The sequence below is a fragment of the Rattus norvegicus genome, chromosome X (assembly GCF_021556685.1).
Source record: "Rattus norvegicus strain SHRSP/BbbUtx chromosome X, alternate assembly SHRSP_T2T, whole genome shotgun sequence".
In the NCBI taxonomy this organism is placed as follows: Eukaryota; Metazoa; Chordata; class Mammalia; order Rodentia; family Muridae; genus Rattus; species Rattus norvegicus.
In genome coordinates this window covers 67,209,750-67,228,620 of record NC_141554.1, presented here as the reverse complement: position 1 = coordinate 67,228,620, position 18,871 = coordinate 67,209,750, and the positions used below count along the sequence as shown (strand labels likewise).

The following is an 18,871-nucleotide window of genomic DNA, read 5'->3' as shown; positions in this document are numbered from 1 at the left end:
TATCTAGCCTGCATGCAGCTAGCATGACATAACAGCTTATATACGTTAAGAATATAGGTCATCAAAATGTGGATGCTTCACTCCTTCTTTAAAAGGGGAACAAGAACACCCTTGGGAGGGGATAGGGAGGCAAAGTTTAGAACAGAGGCTGAAGGAACCTGTCCCACATGTGGCCCATACATATACAGCCATCCAATTAGACAAGATGGATGAAGCAAAGAAGTGCAGGCCGACAGGAGCCGGATGTAGATCCCTCCTGAGAGACACAGCCAGAATACAGCAAATACAGAGGCGAATGCCAGCAGCAAACCACTGAACTGAGAATAGGTCCCCCGTTGAAGGAATCAGAGAAAGGACTGAAAGAGCTTGAAGGGGCTCGAGACCCCAAAAGTACAACAATGTCAAGCAACCAGAGCTTCCAGGGACTAAGGCACTACCTAAATACTATACATGGACTGACCCTGGACTCTGACCCCATAGGTAGCAATGAATATCCTAGTAAGAGCACCAGTGGAAGGGGAAGCCCTGGGTCCTGCTATGACTGAACCCCCAGTGAACTAGACTGTGGGGGGAGGGCGGCAATGGGGGGAGGGTTGGGAGGGGAACACCCATAAGGAAGGGGATGGGGGAGAGGTTAGGGGGATGTTGGCCAGGAAACCAGGAAAGGGCATAACAATTGAAATGTAAATAAGAAATACCCAATTTAATAAAGATGGAAATAAAAGAATGTAGGTCATTTACTGTTCCTACAATATAAAATTTAAAAAAAGTAAGATTTTCCATGAAGCTAAAATCATTCTGAATATGTCATTTCTCTTATATAAGACTATTAGAAATAAAGGAACTAGATAATGCTTTTTCTTTTTTAAGGTTGAAAAGCAGACCTTCGGAACTTATTCATCTTTTTGAAACATTCTACCACCAATTAGCAACTCCCCATTTGTCCCTCCTCCAGCCACTGGCAATCACCATCAATCTCTGCTTCTATGAACGTGGTAACTCCATATACCTGTCATAAAGTGGAACCACATGGTATATGAACTTGTATGACTAGCTTATTTCAAAGGCAAAGCCTTTAAGAGCACATAAGTTACTGTCAACTAAGCTTGGGTTTATAGAGCTGAGGAACCTAGAATGTTTACTCAGGGTGGTGGCTGCTACTTCCCTGGTGTTGTCCTGCTGGGCCAGCAAAGGCAGACCCAAAACTAAAGCTCAGTTTGAGAAGTTCTGCTCTGCTCAGTTTTCATGTTGAGAAAACTTTGTTTCCGTGCTTTTTTTGACCCTTAAATAATAATTATTTTTGGCCTATAACACTCAGTTGAAAGTAACTTGTTGCAGATTTTTAAAACCTAGTGAAAAGGAAAACTGACATTTACTGGGAAGATGGTTGTATTTAGCAAATTATAAGGGAACTCTAGAAGAGCCAGTGGTAGTCACACATATAATCCTAAAAGTAGGAGGCTAAACCACAAAGACAATCACATGTCCAGGCCAGCCCATCTTTAAAAAGACAGCTATCCACAACTCTAAGGCCTGATACAAGAAATTAGCTGTAATCCTCAGAGCTGAAGCTGGGATTATTCTGAAAAGGTTTCAGATTATCAATCAAATATCTATGCTCTTATTAATTTCTAAAATAAAAAACTTATAGAGAAGATCAGTAAGTCAACTATATAAAGAATTTCAGGTTATCAATAAAAGACAATGGTCATGTTGTTGGTGGGCATCTTTAATCCTAGCACTCCTAAAAATGAAGCAGAAGATCCTAACTTCAAAGCTACCCTGGACTACCCAGCAAGAAAAAAAAAATAGACGTATGTGCCCATATAGAATTTATCAAAGGATCATATATGGAGCAAACCAAGCAGCCTCTGAATTAGCTTGTCCTTGCAGGCACTACAGAGAACTGCTAACTATGTGTGCAATTAGCAAAATACCTGTTAGAAATGCCACTGGCCAAATGCACAAGACTCTTTCAACAAATCAAAATAACAAAAAGTAAAAAGACTTGTAAATTAATAATCTTAAGATAAAAAAAGAGGTAGTTAGAAGTAAAAAAAAAAAACTGACATGATTGTACATGTCTTTAATCCTAACACTCAGAAGGTAGAAGCAGGCAGACCTCAAGGCCAGTCTGGTCAATATAAGACATCCAGGCCTGTCAAGGTTATATAGCAAGACCTTGGGGAGAAGGAGAGAGACAAAGACAGACAGACAGACACACAGACATTGGGGGGGGGGAGCTTAAGTACTTAGGTAATGGCTCATACCTATATTCCCATCACTGATGAGACTGAGGTAGGAAAGTCACCAACAGTTAGGGCCACCTGAGTTATACAATAAGACTCTGTCTCAAAAACAAAATGAGAAAGCTATTACAATAAAACTCAGGATAGCTGCTGCTTTTAAAGAGGTGGTGAGGACTGTGCCTCAGATCAGGTACACAGAGTTAAGTGGGAAGCTGGTGATTCTATTTTTCATCTTAGATCATGGTTTACAAGTGTTTGCCATTTAATAATTTGCTTAGCTATTAAAAAGGTTTTTAGATGGTTATAAAAGGTTAAAAGCTGTTCAGTAGGGGAAACTAGAGAAATCTGAGTGTGGGATATGTATTAGATGTTATCACTATTAATGAAGAGCTTCCCTCGGTGTGATGTTATCATTGATATTCATATATAAGTAAACCTCCTTGTTCCTTAGGAATATACATGGAATTATACATGATGTATAGAAATTGTAATGACTATCTAGAATTTTCAAATGATTCCATAAAAGAATATACATATGTGTATATATGAACAAAATGCATTATTAAAAGACAGTAAGACAACATAGCAGATGCTAATCAGTAAATCTAAGGGAACAGCACTGGTTTTGCGACTGTTTTATAGATTTAAAACGTTTCTAACTGGGTATGGTGGCTCATGCCTTTAATCCCAGCATTTGAGAGAGAGAGAGAGAGATGGGTGGATCTTCATGAGTTTGAGATGAGCCTGTAGTAAATAGCAAATTACTGGACAATCAGAGTTACATAGAGAAACCTTGGCTCAAAAGAAAAAAAACTTTTCCAAAATGGACATTGGTAAATTATTTCTCTCTCCTATCTCAAGTTTAAGGTTAGCCTGCTCTACAAAGCAAGTAAAAAAACAAAATCAAATGCAAATACAAACAAGCAAAACACTGCTCACAGCTCTATGTGCTCTAAGAGTATGCTGGAAACTGCCCAATTAGTCATCAATGGATGCATTTGCCCATACAAAAATTAGTCTGCAGAAGTTAAAATGAATAAGCTACTGCCTTACATTGTTTATAATCATACTATTAAAGGAATAAAACAATAAAAATAATAAGATTCAATTGAGATAGTTTATATGTTTATATGTGGTATATTTATAAGCCAAGATAAAGGAAAATTAGGCAAGTAAACTGGATGTGGGGGGGACCACACTTGTATTGCTAGCACTCCAAAGACTGACGGAGGAGGTTCAGGAGTTCAAAGTTATCCTCAGCTACAAAGGACATTCAAAGCCAGTCAGAACAACATGAAATCATGGCTACAACAAACAAAAAAGAATATGCAAGATCAACCCCAGTGTTTTACAATATATACACACATAGTTAAGTAAAAATTTAAAGAAAAAGGAGGCAATATAAAACACATTTCAGTTAGTGGTTTCCTGAGAGATATGCATGGCATTGGTAATTTCCTAGTTCTGAAGGTAGGTAGATGATTCAAACATGCATGGCTTTATTACACACGTCATATATTCTTTTGTAGAAAAAAGAAACACAAACCATATTGTGATGGCAGTATTTCTGAACATAGCTATCTTTACATTTTAGATAGTGCATTGTGGCTTAAGCAATAACTTTTCTTTAAGTGGCCAATGATAATGACCAAGTAAAACACACCCTTATCCTGATAACTACTAGAGGACAAAAATGGCAATTTCTAAAATCAATTCCTAAAAGGAAGATGGGATGTGGCAGAGCAGTAAAATGTTACAGACTTGGTTTGGATACTTGAGAGTACTGTCGTTACAAGAAAAATACAGCTAAAAATTGAGCCACTGCTGGACAGGGCAGATGCCCCTGTAATCAGAGCTACTTGTGAGACTGAGGTACAAGAGTAGTGTTTAAGGTGCCAGACTCTCCTACACGGAAAGACTGTCTCAAACAAAAGAAAACAAATCTTGGACATCATTTGTACCATTTTAATTTGTGTATGTGTATATGCAATTGCATATGTGTATTGTGTGTGTGTGTGTGTGTGTGTGTGTAGGCCAGAAGACAACATCACATGTCACTAGGTACCATGTGCTCATTTTTGAAGACAGGGTCTCTCACTGGCCTGGAGCTCTCCTATTAGGCTAAACTGGTTGTCTAGTGAGACCCAGGATCCACTTATCTCCACCTCCACAATGTTGGGATTACAAGGGAATATCAGCATGCCCAAATCTTTTAATGTGGGTTCTGGGGGTCAAACTCAGGCCCTCATACTTGCACTGCAAGTACTTTACTGTCTTCTCTCCAGTCTGCATTTAAGATTTAGGTTCCTGCTTTAAACAAAATGGCCATTAATTTCTTTGATTATACACAACCAAAAATTTGTACTATATCTATCATTAGAGTACAAAAAGTCCAAGTAAGAAAACACTTAACTGAGACTGGTCATTACGCTTAACTTGAAAACCTCCAGCCAGGCAGTGGCGACACATGCCTTTAATCCCAGAACTGGGGAAGCAGAGTCAGGTGGACCTGAGTTCCAGAACAGCCTGGCCTACATGGTAAGCTCCAGGACAGCTAGGGTTATAGAGAGAAGTCCTGTCTTGAAAAAACAAAACAACAAAACCAACTTGTAAACAAGTAAAGACAAGTCTCCAGTTATGAGGTGTCCCCTGGTTCCCTTAAAAGTGCCAGGCTCTCTTGCTTTTGTCTGTGCCTTTCTTTTGGCATTTATGGCTTACTTTGTGTTTTAGTTATAGACTTCATCCCCCTTTATTAAATCATGAATTATCTGATATATATTTAATTATTTGATATTCAATGAAAGGAATATACTCAGCTTCAGGGCCCCCAAAGATTCCTGTTCCAACACTGCTTAATTTTTTGCTCTCAGTTAAAAACAATGAATAGAGCTGGAGCAATAGCTCAGAGGTTAAGAGTTGCTACAGCAGAGAACTCAGACTCAGTTCCCAGCACCCACATGGAGGTTCACAACTGATCGTAACTCTAGGGGGTGGATCCAACACCCTCTTCTGGCTTCCCTGGTCACCAGGCATGCATGTGTGTACACATATATACGTAGGCAAAATACTCAAATAAAATAATAATGGTAGTAGTAGTAGTATTAAAAGAAACCCTCCACTGTATGATTAGTATGCACAATGAAAATAAAAACAAAAATAAGAAAGTCCCTCTATAATTAGGTAAACAACTAAGAGCTAAGCCATATTTTTTCTGTTTTCCATTTATTCTCAACTGTAAATAGCCTTAAACCATGCTGCCCTTCTACTTGGTTATAGTTAGCATTTGATGAAGTAGCTAATAAATATGTATCTGTAGTTAAAAAAAATCAAAAGACGTCTGAAAACCATGAAGTCCAACAAGGTGCTGGAGTGGGGAGTAGTCACATGTCATCAGCAAAAGAGGGGCACTTCATTATCAAATAATTTCTGAGGTCTAAGTCTATCAATGCCTAAGCTATGAGGGCCTCCTACTATTCTCACCTAAACCTTGTAGTAACATCTAATGTAGTCTACATTAATTTTATTTCCTCTTGTTGAGGACAGCCATCAGAAGTATGCTTGCTATGTAAATACATGGAGGAACACTATAAAGTCCCCATTAACTTTGAAGAAGGCAGAAGTATAACAGACAAAACCAATGTAAACCCATAATGATGAAATACTTATTGAATTTTTATTTTTTGTATATGGATATTTCCCTACATGTATACATGGCACTCACAGAGGCCAGAGAGGGATCTGGAGCCCCAGGAATTGGAGTCACAGAGAGGTATGAACTATCACGTGAGAATTGAATCCACATCTAGTGCTCTTTACCACTGAGTCATCTCTATAGCCCCCAGTAATGAGCTTAGAAGGCTTTACCACCTGACTCCAAAAAGACTTGCATAAAAATCTATGACTAGCTTTAAATGCCTGGGGTTTTTCATTTTTTTTTCTTCCTGGGTCTTCAAATTTCCATGAAATGTTGGGTCTGTTTAATGTGTTCTAACCACAGCCCTGCACTGAGCTAAATTCTCTCAACAGCCAGAGGAAGGTGCTTCCCAGCAATACCAACCTTTGCTTTGCTCAGTGCCCACATCTACAGACATCACACCAACCCACAACCTCCACAGGCTCCTAGAAGATTCTCCTCTAAAGGTAGTATGACCTAGTCTAGAGTTGCTCCATGGCCCAATGAGTAGTAGATGCCGATTTGGTCTCATTTTTCATGATTCTTTCTAGAGACATGTATAGTTTTTTCTGACATTTTAATTCCTTTCCCATATAAAATTTTGGCATATGCTTTTTAAGGAGTTTTTTAAACAAGAAAAAAGGCTTGCAAAGAAAACGTCAGAAGTGAAAATAAAACCAGGTTTATTTTTTTTAAAGGGAGTTCCAGGTGGCATGTGATGCAGAAGCAGAATTTCCCTCTTACGAGCTAGTTCTGCCAGCCCTGAAGGTTCGCACATAATCAGAGCACTTGGGATACTGAGGCCCAGCATGGGGAGGGGAGCTGCTGTGAGTTGGGAGACTAAAGGAAGGGTTGGGGTTTAGTTTGGTTGTTTGGTTAGATGCTTTGGTTGTTGTTTTGAGTGGTACTGGGAACTGAACCTGGGGCATTGCAAATGTTAGATAAGCACCCTACCAATGAACTATATACTCAGCCCTTTAAAAAAGAGCTAGTTTAAATGGACTCGAAATGGACTAACTCCTTTATAAACCATCAGTATAAAATCAGTCTTGAAGCTGGTTCAGTAGTTTAAGAGCACTTGTCCTTGCAGATCAACATGGGAATCAATTCCCAGGACCCAAATGGTGCCTCACAACCATGTGTAACTCTAGTTCCAGGGAATCCAACACGATCTTCTGATCTCCACGAACACCAGGCAAGCACATGACACATAGGCACATATGCAGACAAAAAAATCATACACATAAAATAAATCTAAAAGCAATTTAAAATTCAGTCTTAAGATTGCAATAAAAGGATATTTATGTATATAATGAGAAGAGATTATAATTTAGACTATAATATTACTCCTAAATCCTTATTTGTGTGTGTGTGTGTGTGTGTGTGTGTGTGTGTGTGTGTGTGTGTGTGTGTGTGTGTGGTGCTGGGACCTTTTTTCCTACTGAACTACAACTCTACTGTTTTATTTAAAGACATTTTGACGAGCTGAGAGAGAGCTGGTCTTCAAGGAGTGCTGACACACCTGAGAGCACAGGTAGGACTACCACTTCTACTTTGAGAGACTTGCCTGGAGCCCTCAGGACACAGGAACCAAGGAGCAGTCTGGTACAGGATCCTTCCTGTTTCTGTCTGCACCATTGAGCTGACCCTGGGCCACAGCCCTCTGTACTAAGATCCTGCTGGGAGAGAACTGGTCTCCCAGGAGTGCTGACACTCAGGCTTACAGGAAGGTCAAGCCACACTGTCAGAGACAGCAAGACCAGCTAATACCAGAGACAACCAGATGGCAAGAGGCAAGTCCAACAACCTAAGCAACAGAAACCAAGGCCACCTGGCATCATCAGAGCCCAGTTCTCCCACCAAAGCAAATACTAGATATCCAAACACATCAAAAAAAAAGCAAGATTCTGATGTAAATATCACATCTCATGATATATTAGATGACTTTAAGAAGGACATAAATAACTCCCTTAAATAAATACAGGACAACACAGGTAAACAAATAGAAGGCCTTAAAGAGGAAACACAAAAAACAGGAACCCACAACCAAACAGGTGTAGGAATTGAACAAAACCATCCAGGATCTAAAAATGGAAATAGAAACAATAAAGAAATCACAAAGGGAGACAACCTTGGAGATACAAAACCTAGGAAAGAGATCAGGAGTCATAAATGCAAGCACAACCAACAGAATACAAGAGATAGAAGAGAGAATGTTAGGGGCAGAAGATACCACAGAAAACATTGACACAACAGTCAAAGAAAATGTAAAATGCAAAAAGCTCCTAGTCCAAAACATACAGGAAATCCAGGACACAATGAGAAAATCAAACATAAAGATAATAGGTATAGAAGAGAGTGAAGACTCCCAGCTCAAAGGACCAGTAAATATCTTCAACAAAATCATAGAAGAAAACTTCCCTAACCTAAAGAAAGAGATGCCCATAAACATACAAGAAGTCTACAGAACTCCAAATAGATTGGACCAGAAAAGAAAATCCTCCCATCACATAATAGTTAAAATACCAAATGCAAGGGCTGGGGATTTAGCTCAGTGATAGAGCGCTTACCTAGGAAGCGCAAGGCCCTGGGTTCGGTCCCCAGCTCCGAAAAAAAGAAAAGAAAAAAAATACCAAATGCACAAAAAAAAGAAAGAATATTAAAAGCAATAAGGGAAAAAGGTCAAGTAACATATAAGTGCAGACCTATCAGAATTACACCAGACTTCTCACCAGAGACTGTGAAAGCCAGAAGATCCTGGACAGATGTCATACAGACCCTAAGAGAACAAAAATGGCAACCCTGGTTACTACACCCAGCAAAACTCTCAATTAACATAGATGGAGAAATCAAGACATTCCATGACAAAACCAAATTTACACAATATCTTTCCACAAATCCAGCCCTACAAAGGAAAATGGAAAACTCCAACACAAGGAGGAAAACAAACAACACAACAACAACAAAAATAACAGGAAACAACAAATACTATTTCTTAATATCTCTTAAGATCAATGGACTCAATTCCCCAATAAAAAGACAACAGACTGGATACTTAAACAGGACCCAGTATTTTGCTGCATACAGGAAACACAGATCAGTGACAAAGATAGACACTACCTCAGAGTAAAAGACTAGAAAAGAAGTTTCCAAGCAAATGATCCCCAGAAACAAGCTGGAGTAGCCCTTCTAATATCCAATAAAATTAACTTTCAACCAAAAGTTATCAAAAAAGATAATGAAGGACACTTCATACTCATCAAAGGAAAAATCTAGCAAGATGAACTCTCAATTCTGAATGTCTATGCTCCAAATGCAAGGGTATACATATTCATAAAAGAAACTTCACTCAAAGCACACATTGCACCTCACATACTAATAGTGGGAGACTTCAATATCCCACTCTCACCAATGGTCAGATCATGGAAACAGAAACTAAACAGAGACAGAGTGAAACTAACAGAAGTTATGAACCAAATGGATTTAACAGGTATGTATAGAACATTCTATCCTAAAACAAAAGAATATACCTTCTTCTCAGCACCTCATGGTACCTTCTCCAAAATTGACCACATAATCTGTCACAAAACAGGCCTCAACAGATATAAGATGATAGAAATAATCCCATGCATTCTCTCAGATCACCACAGACTAAGGCTGGTCTTCAGTAACAACAAAAACAACAGAAAGCCCACACACACATGGGAGTTGAACAACGCTCTACTCAAAGATAACTTGGTCAAGAAAGAAATAAAGAAAGAAGTTAAAGACTTTTTAGAATTTAATGAAAATGAAGGGGATTCCCATTGGACCTATGGTCACTTGATCACTGACAAAGTAGCTAAAACCATCCAGCAAAAAAAAAGCATTTTCAACAAATAGTGTTGGTTCAACTGGAGGTCAGCATGGAGCAGAATGCAAACAGATCCATTCTTATCGCCTTGAACAAAGATCAAGTCCAAGTGGATCTTGGACCTCCACATAAAACCAGACACATTGAAACTAGTAGAAGAGAAAGTAGGGAAGAGCCTTGAACACATAGGCACAGGGGAAATGAACAAAACATCAATGGCTTATGCTCTAAGATCAAGAATCAACAAATGGGATCTCATAAAACTGCAAAGCTTCTGTAAGGCAAAGGACACTGTGGTTAGGACAAAACGGCAACCAACAGATTGGGAAAAGATCTTTACCAATCCTACAACTGATAGAGGGCTAATATCCAATATATACAAAGAACTCAAGAAATTAGACTCCAGAGAATCAAATAACCCCGTTTTTTAAAAGAATGGGCTACACCAGTCAGAATGGCTAAAATCAAAAACTCAGGTGACAGCAGATGCTGGCAAGGATGTGGAGAAAGGGGAACACTCCTCCATAGTTGGTGGGATTGCAAGTTGATACAACCACTCTGAAAATCAGTCTGGCAGTTTCTCAGAAAACTGGACATAGTACTATCTGAGGACCCAGATATGCCTCTCCTGGGCATATACCCAAAGGATGCTCCAACTGGGCATACCCCCAAAGGATGCTCCAACATATAACAAGGACACGTGCTCCACTATGGTCATAGCAGCCTTACTTGTAATAGCCAGAAGCTGGAAAGAACCCAGATGCCCTTCAACAGAGGAATGGATACAGAAAATGTGGTACATCTACACAATGGAGTACTACTCAGCTATGAAAAACAATGACTTCATGAAATTCTTATGCAAATGGATGGAACTAGAAAATATCCCAAGTGAGGTATCCCAATCACAAAAGAATACACATGGTACGCACTCAATGATATGCAGGTATTAGCCCAAGAGCTGGGAATGCCTAAGATACAATCCACAGACCACATGAAGCTCAAGAAGAAAGAAGACCAAAGTGCGGATGCTTCAGTCCTTCACAGAAGGGGGAACAAAAATACTCACAGGAGGAGATATGGAGACAAAGTGTGGAACAGAGACTAAAAGGCCACCCAGAGACTGCCCCACATGGGGATGCATCCCATATACAGCCACCAAACCCAGACAATATTACTGATGCAAAGAAGTACATGCTGACAGGAGCCTGACATGGCTGTCTCCTCAGAAGCTCTACCAGAGTCAAACAAATACAGAGGTGAATGCTCACAGCCAACCATTGAACTGAGAACAGGGTCCCCAATGGAGGAGCTAGAGAAAGGACTGAATTAGCTAAAGGGGTTTGCTATCCCATAAGAAGAACACAATATCAACCAACCAGACACCCCAGACCTCCCAGGGAGGAAACCACCATCCCAAGAGAACACAAGAATGGATTTATGACTCCATCCCCATATGTAACAGAGGATGGCCTTGTCAGGCATCAATGGGCTACACCAGTCAGAATGGCTAAGATTAAAAACTCAGGTGACAGCAGATGCTGGCAAGGATGTGGAGAAAGAGGAACACTCCTCCATTGTTGGTGGGATTGCAGACTGGTACAACCACTCTGGAAATCAGTCCCTTGGTCCTGTCAAGGCTTGATGTCCCAGTGTAGAGGAATGATAGGCTGGGAGGTGGGAGGGAGTTGGTGAGTGAGTGAGGGAGCACCCTTATGGAAGCATGGGGTGTGGGATAGCGGGTTTCTGGAGGGGAAACAAGGAAATGGGATAACATTTAAAATATAAATAAGAAAGTACAATTAAAAAAAGAAAAGTAAAAAAAGAAAATAAAGACATTTTGATGATTATGTTTTAATAATACAAAATAACAGGCTTCATAATGACTTTCTCATGCATATATTTAATTTACTTTGATCAAATTTGGCTGTTACCTTCTAACTATATATTTTACAAGAATATTCTCTTTTGAAATAATTGGAGTCCAATAAACTTTCTTTGATCTATACTGCAGAAATAATATTAACATAAGAACCCCAGTTTGCCCTTAGTCTCTGAACACACACGAGGAATGATGACTCGTTTTGTACTGAGCCTTTTTTGTTGTCTATTGTTGGTTTTTGTATTTCAAAGCAGGGTTTCTCTGTGTAGCCCTAGCCATCCCAGAACTTGCTCTACATAGACCTGGTAGACAAACTCCGAGATTTGACTGCCTCTGTTTCCCAGGTGCTAGGATAAAAGGCATGTGGTGGAACCAACACCTGGCTGTGAGTCTTTAACAAACTAGACACCATTTCTACTTGGCCACATAGCTTATTAGCTGGGAGAGTTATGGATGTGGCATATGACTACTCACTACAATATCAAAGCCTACACCCTCAGATGGAAGATGAACAAATAATATTAAAGAGAGAAACAGAGCTTATGATTAGGTGTAAAATCAGAGGAAGGTATATTTCTCAATTATTCATGTTATTCCTAAGACCATAATATATTCCATTTGAATCCAGGGCTTTTTTATATTAGTTAATTATTTTATGCATATGTATGTTTTGCTTGCATATATGCTTGTGTACCATGTGTGTGCTTGGCGCCTTAGGAGGCCAGAAGAGGCAGATTCCCCTCAAATGGAGTGACAGGCAGTTGTTAAGCCCCAATGTGGGTACTAGCAATCTAAGCCAGGTCTTCTGGAAAAACAGCCAGTGCTCTTAACCACTGAGTCATCCCTCCAGCCCCAAATGCTTTTAATCACATTTATCTGCATGTGTTTGTACATTATAAGAATGCACATACCACAGCACAGAGTGTATGTGGAAGTTGGCGGCAACCTTGTGGGCATCAGTTTTCTCTTTCCACCATAGGACCAAACTCAAGTCATGAGACTTGGCAAGAAACACATGTCTATCCACTGAGCCTTCTCACCAGTCTTGAATCAATTTACAGTACAACTTTTAGATAAAACGGTACAGTCTGAGGAATCTATATGTAGAACAGAACAGAAATTGTAGTCTATGGCTATATTGGGATGCCTTTTTTGGTCACCATTTTTTGACCTATTGTTAATAATCAAATACTCAACATATATTGTTTTTCCAAAATGGACAGTAGAAACTAAAAGCCAATAGAAGAAGCAATTAGAAGAATAAGGCAATTTAAGTATTTTACAAAACCTTAGAACCACCATATATTTAAATTTAACCAAAAAGAATTTAATAAAAATGCTTCTCACCTTCTGAAAATGTTGCTTCCACAAATCTTCTACAACTATGTACCCTCGTAATCCCCAGTCATATAACTTCTCCCCAGTGATCTGGAAACACAAAAAGAAAAGATCAATAAATGATCTGTATTATATTGTGAATGATAAAAAAGAGAATTTATTTTCTCCCATTTCCAAAAGTACTGCATTTGACTGTTGTTGGGAAGGGGGTATGGTATGTGTATGTGTTGTCTGTCTGTTGTCTCTCTCTCCCTCTGTGTGTGTGTGTGTGTGTGTGTGTGTGTGTGTGTGTGTGTGTGTGTGTGTGTGTGTCTGTCTGTGTGTGTGTGTGTGTGTGTGTGTGTCTTGTCTGTGTCTGTTGCCTCTCTGGGTGTGTATGTCTGTGTGTGTGTGTGTTGTAACTCTGTCTCTGTGTGTGTGTCTGTTGTAACTCTGTCTCTGTGTGTGTGTGTGTCTGTTGTCTCTATATCTGTGTGTGTATCTGTTCTCTCTCCCTCTCTCTCTCTCTCTCTCTCTCTCTCTCTCTCCCTCTCTGTGTATGTGTGTGTGTATTTGTGTGTTGTTCTCTCTCCCTCTCTCTCTCTCTCCCTCTCTTTCTGTCTATGTGCATGTGTCTGTTGTCTCTCTCTGTATATGTGAGTCTGTTGTCTGTGTGTGTGTCTGTTTTTTCTCTGTGTGTATATGTGTCTGTTGTCTGTGTGTGTGTCTGTGTCTGTTGTCTCTGTGTGTGTGTGTCTGTTGTGTCTCTCTCTGTGTATGTGTGTCTGTTGTCTCTGTGTGTGTGTCTGTTGTCTATGTGCCTGTGTGGTATGTGTGTTTGTTATCTCTGTGTGTCTATGTCTGTTGTCTGCGTGTGTGTAGGTGTGTGTGCTGTTCTCTGTGTGTGTGTGTGTGTTCTCTGTATGTGTGTGTCCATTGTCCCTGTGTGTATACATCTGTGCTCTCTCTCTCTCTCTCTCTCTCTCTCTCTCTGTCTCTGTATCTGTTGTCGTTGTGTCTATGTGTGTCTGTTGTCTCTGTGTTTGTTGTTTCTGTGTGTGTATGTGTGAGTGTCCGTTGTCTCTCTGTCTCTTGTGTGTCTGTTGTTTCTGTGTCTTTGTGTGTGTCTGTTGTTTCTGTGTCTTTGTGTGTGTCTGTTGTTTCTGTGTCTTTGTGTGTGTCTGTTGTCTCTGTGTGTATGTGTCTGTTCTCTCTCTCTTTCTCTGTGTGTTGTGTACCTGTTGTCTCTGTGCATGTGTCTGTTGTCTCTGTGTGTGTGTATGTGTGTCTGTTCTCTCTGTGTGTGTGTGTGTCTGTTCTCTGTATGTTTGTGTCCATTGTCCCTGTGTGTGTGCATCTGTGGTCTCTCTTTCTCTCTCTCTCTCTCTCTCTCTCTCTCTCTCTCTCTCTGTGTGTGTGTGTGTGTGTGTGTGTGTCTGTTCTCTGTATGTTTGTGTCCATTGTCCCTGTGTGTGTGCATCTGTGCTCTCTCTCTCTCTCTCTCTCTCTCTCTCTCTCTCTCTCTGTCTCTGTATCTGTTGTCGTTGTGTCTATGTGTGTCTGTTGTCTCTGTGTGTGTTGTCTCTGTGGGTGTGTATGTGTGTCTGTTGTTTCTGTGTGTGTATGTGTGAGTGTCCGTTGTTTCTCTGTCTCTTGTGTGTCTGTTGTTTCTGTGTCTTTGTGTGTGTATGTTGTCTCTGTGTGTGTCTGTTCTCTCTCTCTCTTTCTCTGTGTGTTGTGTATCTGTTGTCTCTGTCTGTGTCTGTTGTCTCTGTGTCTGTGTATGTGTCTGTTGTCTCTCTGTGTCTCTACCTGTGTGTGGCTTTTCTCTGTGTGTATGTGTGTTTCTGTTGTCTATGTTTGAGTGAGTCTGTTGTCTCTCTCTTTCTTTCTCTGTGTGTATATCTGTTGTCTCTGTGTGTGTGTATGTGTGTTTGTTGTCTCTGTGTCTGCTGTCTCTCTCTGTCTCTCATGTGTGTCTCTGTTGTCTCTGTGTGTGTGTCTATTCTCTCCTCTCCCCCCCTTTCTGTGTGTGTATCTGTTGTCTCCCTGTGTGTGTCTGTGTGTGTATGTTTGTCTGTTGTCTCTTTGTGTGTGCCTGTTGTCTCCGTGTGTGTGTGTGTGTGTGTGTGTTTGTGTTTATGTGTCTGTTGTCTCTCTCTCTCTGTCTCCCGGTGTGTCTGTTGTATTTCTGTGTGTCTGTTGTATCTCTGTGTGTGTGTCTGTTATCTCTGTGTCTGTGTGTGTATGTGTTGTCTCTGTGTGTGTCTGCTGTCTCTCTGTGTGTGTATGTGTGTTTGTCTGTTGATCTTCTGAGTGTATGTCTATTGTCTCTGTGTCTGTGTCTGTTGTCTCTCTCTGTGTCTCTACATGTGTATGTGTGTGTGTCTGTTGTCTCCTGTGTGTGTGTCTGTTGTCTCTGTGTCTGTGTGTGTCTGTTGTCTCTCTCTCTATTGCTACATGTGTGTCTGTTGTCTCTCTGTCTCTGCATGTGTGTGTGTTGTCTCTCTCATACTCTCTCTTTCCCTCTCTCACTCTCTCTCTCTCTCTCTATCTCTCTCTCTGTGTGTCTGTTGTCTCTCTCTCTTTTTCTCTCTCTCTGTTTGTGTGTGTGTGTAGGTGTGTCTGTTGTCTCTCTGTGTGTATGTTTATCTGTTGTCTCTTTGTGTGTGTCTGTTGTCTATGTGTGTGTATATATTTCTGTGTCAGTTGTTTCTCTGTCCCTCTATGTGTCTGTTGTATCTCTGTGCATGTGTCTGTTGTCTCTGTGTGTCTGTGTATGTGTGTCTGTTGCCACTCTCTGTCTCTCTGTGTGTGGGTCTCTTGTCTCTGTGTCTATTGTCCCTGCCTGTGTGTCTGTTGTCTCTCTCTTTCTCTCTCTGTGTGTGTGTATGTTTGTCTGTTGTCTCTGTGTGTATGTGTGTGTCTGTTCTCTCTCTCTCTCTGTATGTGTTTGTGTGTGTGTGTCTGTTTTCTCTGTGTCTGTGTGTCTGTTGTCTCTGTGTGTGTGTCTGTTGTCTCTCTCTTCCTGTGTATATATGTTTGTCTGTTGTCTCTCTGTGTCTGTGTGCATGTCTCTGTCTCTGTGTGTGTGTTTGTCTGTTGTCTCTCTGTTTGTGTCTGTTGTCTCCGTGTGTGTGTGTGTGTGTGTGTGTGTGTGTGTGTATGTTTGCGTGTCTGTCATCTCTCTCTGTCTCTTGGTGTGTCTGTTGTCTCTCTGTGTGTGTATGTGTTTGTTATCTCTGTGTGTTTCTGTTGACTGTGTGTATGTATGTGTGTGTCTGTTGTCTGTGTGTGTATGTGTGTTTGTCTGTTGATCTTCTGAGTGTATGTCTATTGTCTCTGTGTCTCTGTGTGTGTCTGTTGTCTCTCTCTGTGTCTCTACATGTGTATGTGTGTGTGTCTGTTGTCTCCTGTGTGTGTGTGTCTATTGTCTCTGTGTCTGTGTGTGTGTCTGTGGTCTCTCTCTCTCTCTCTGTCGCTACATGTGTATGTGTCTGTTGTCTCTCTCTCTGTCTCTACGTGTGTGTGTGTGTGTTGTCTTTCTCACACTCTCCCTTTCCCTCTCCCTCTCCCCCCTCTCTGCTTGTGTGTGTGTGTGTTGTCTCTCTCTCTCTCTGTTTGTGTCTATGTAGGTGTGTCTGTTTTCTCTCTGTGTGTGTATGTTTGTCTGTTGTCTCTTTGTGTGTGTCTGTTGTCTGTGTGTGTGTGTGTTTCTGTGTCAGTTGTTTCTCTGTCCCTCTGTGTCTGTTGTATCTCTGTGCATATGTTTGTTCTCTCTATGTGTCTGTGTATGTGTGTCTGTTGTCACTCTCTGTCTCTCTGTGGGTCTCTTGTCTCTGTGTCTGTTGTCCCTGCGTGTGTGTCTGTTGTCTCTTTCGCTGTGTTTATATGTTTGGCTGTTGTCTCTCTGTGTCTGTGTGTATGTTCTCTGTGTGTGTGTGTGTGTGTGTATATGTGTGTGTGTGCGTGCGTGTGTGTGTCTATCTGTTTTCTCTGTGTCTGTGTGTTTGTTGTCTCTGCATGTGTGTCTGTTGTCTCTCTCTTCCTGTGTGTGTGTGTATGCTTGTCTGTTGTCTCTCTGTGTCTGTGTGTATGTGTGTCTGCCTCTCTCTCTCTCTCTCTCTCTCTCTCTCTTTCTCTCTCTCTGTTTGTGTGTGTGTGTGTAGGTGTGTCTGTTGTCTCTCTCTGTGTGTATATTTCTCTGTTGTCGATGTGTGTCTGTTGTTTGTTTGTGTGTGAGTATGTTTGTGTGCCAGTTGTTTCTCTCTCTATCTCTCTCTGTGTCTGTTATATCTCTGTACGTTTGTCTGTTGCCTGTGTGTGTACATGTGTATCTGTTGTCTCTCTGTGTCTGTGTGTATGCAAGTGTCTGTTCTCTGTGTGTGTGTGTCTGTTATCTCTCTGTCTCTGTGTGTATATGTGTGTCTGTTGTCTCTGTGTGTGTGTCTGTTGTCTGTCTCTGTCTTTCTCTGTGTGTGTCTGTTCTCTCTCTGTGTCTCTCTGTCTCCGTGTCTCTCTCTGTGTGTGTCTGTGTGTGTCTGTTGTCTGTGTGTATTCTCTCTCTCTCTCTCTCTCTCTCTCTCTCTCTCTCTCTCTCTCTGCGTGTGTGTTGTTTCTGTGTGTATGTATGTATGTGTCTGTTGTATCTGTTTCTTATGTGTCTGTTGTCTCTGTTTGTGTGTTTCTGTTGTCTCTTTCTCTCTGTGTGTATGTGTGTCTGTTGTTTCTGTTTGTGTGTTGTCTCTCTTTATCTGTATGTGTGTGTGTGTTGTCTCTGTGTGTGTCTGCTGTCTCTCTCTGTGTATGTGTGTGTGTCTGTTGTCTCTCTCTGAGTGTGTGTATGTGTATGTGTGTCTGTTGTCTGTCTGTGTGTGTGTGTCTGTTGTCTGTGTGTGTATGTGTGTGTGTGTGTGTGTGTTCTGCCTCCATGCATGTACTGTACCACAGGTATGCTTTGTATGTGCAGCCTGAGGAGGTTATAATAGGGCATCAGATCATTTGGGACTGGAATTACAAACAGTTGTGAGTTGCTATGTGGGTTCTGGGTTCTAGTTCCTCTGCCAAAAATAAACCCCAGAAAACAACAACAACAAAAACCCAAACAAACAAACAAAAAACCAAGTATCTTTAATCATTGAACCATTTCTCCAAATACCTGGAAATTTTTTTCCCCAAATATTGAGTCTTCGAAAAAAAAAATGCTTCTAGCATTTTCATTCATTGGTTCTACTTATAACAAAGAATGCTGATTTTTCTATACCATGATAATACTTCAAAACTGTCTTTAGTTGATTTCATGTGTGTGTGTGTGTGTGTGTGTGTGTGTGTGTGTGTGTGTGTGTGCTGTGTTCTCATGTACATTTCAATGTCTGTCATGTGTGTGCAACTACACATGGAGGCCAGCAGAGAGCATCAGATCCCTTGGACCAGAGTTCCAGGTGGCTGTGGGCTGCCTAACATAAGTGCCTCTGGGTGCAGTAAGAGTTCTTAACCACAGGGCCATCTCTCCAGCTCCTACACTTAGAATTTTTAAAAGTGATTATCATTCTCTTCCTAATTTTTATAATTGATCTTTGTATAGTGATATTTTATGAAACACTCTCACATGAGTTATTCCTATCCTATAGAACAGTAAGGACATGAAGACTGCAAGGATACACTCAAGGGCCAAGTGTGATTTATCTATAGTCCCACTGTCTGTAAAAAGTGATCTCTGTGACACACTGATTTCTGCAAGCCATAGTCCTCAGTTGCTCCTATGGCTCTTAACATATATGATATGCTAAGAGTCTTGGGCTCCTTGTGAGATATGTTAAGCATTTACCACATATGATACTATTGTTCTTGGTGTCTCACATTTCTAAAAGGAAAATAATGTTTCCTATTAATATAAGGGT

General features: G+C 40.6%; 1 protein-coding gene across 4 annotated transcripts in view; it reads right to left on the bottom strand.

Annotated features, from left to right (window-relative positions):
* The window catches only part of Apoo (apolipoprotein O), a 102,296-nt gene that overhangs the window by 9,337 nt on the left and 74,088 nt on the right, over positions 1–18,871 (bottom strand). For all 4 annotated transcript variants that reach the window (XM_087600336.1, XM_087600337.1, XM_087600335.1 and 1 more), the window contains 1 exon segment: positions 13,002–13,082. In XM_087600336.1, coding sequence (XP_087456462.1) covers positions 13,002–13,082 — 81 coding nt within the window.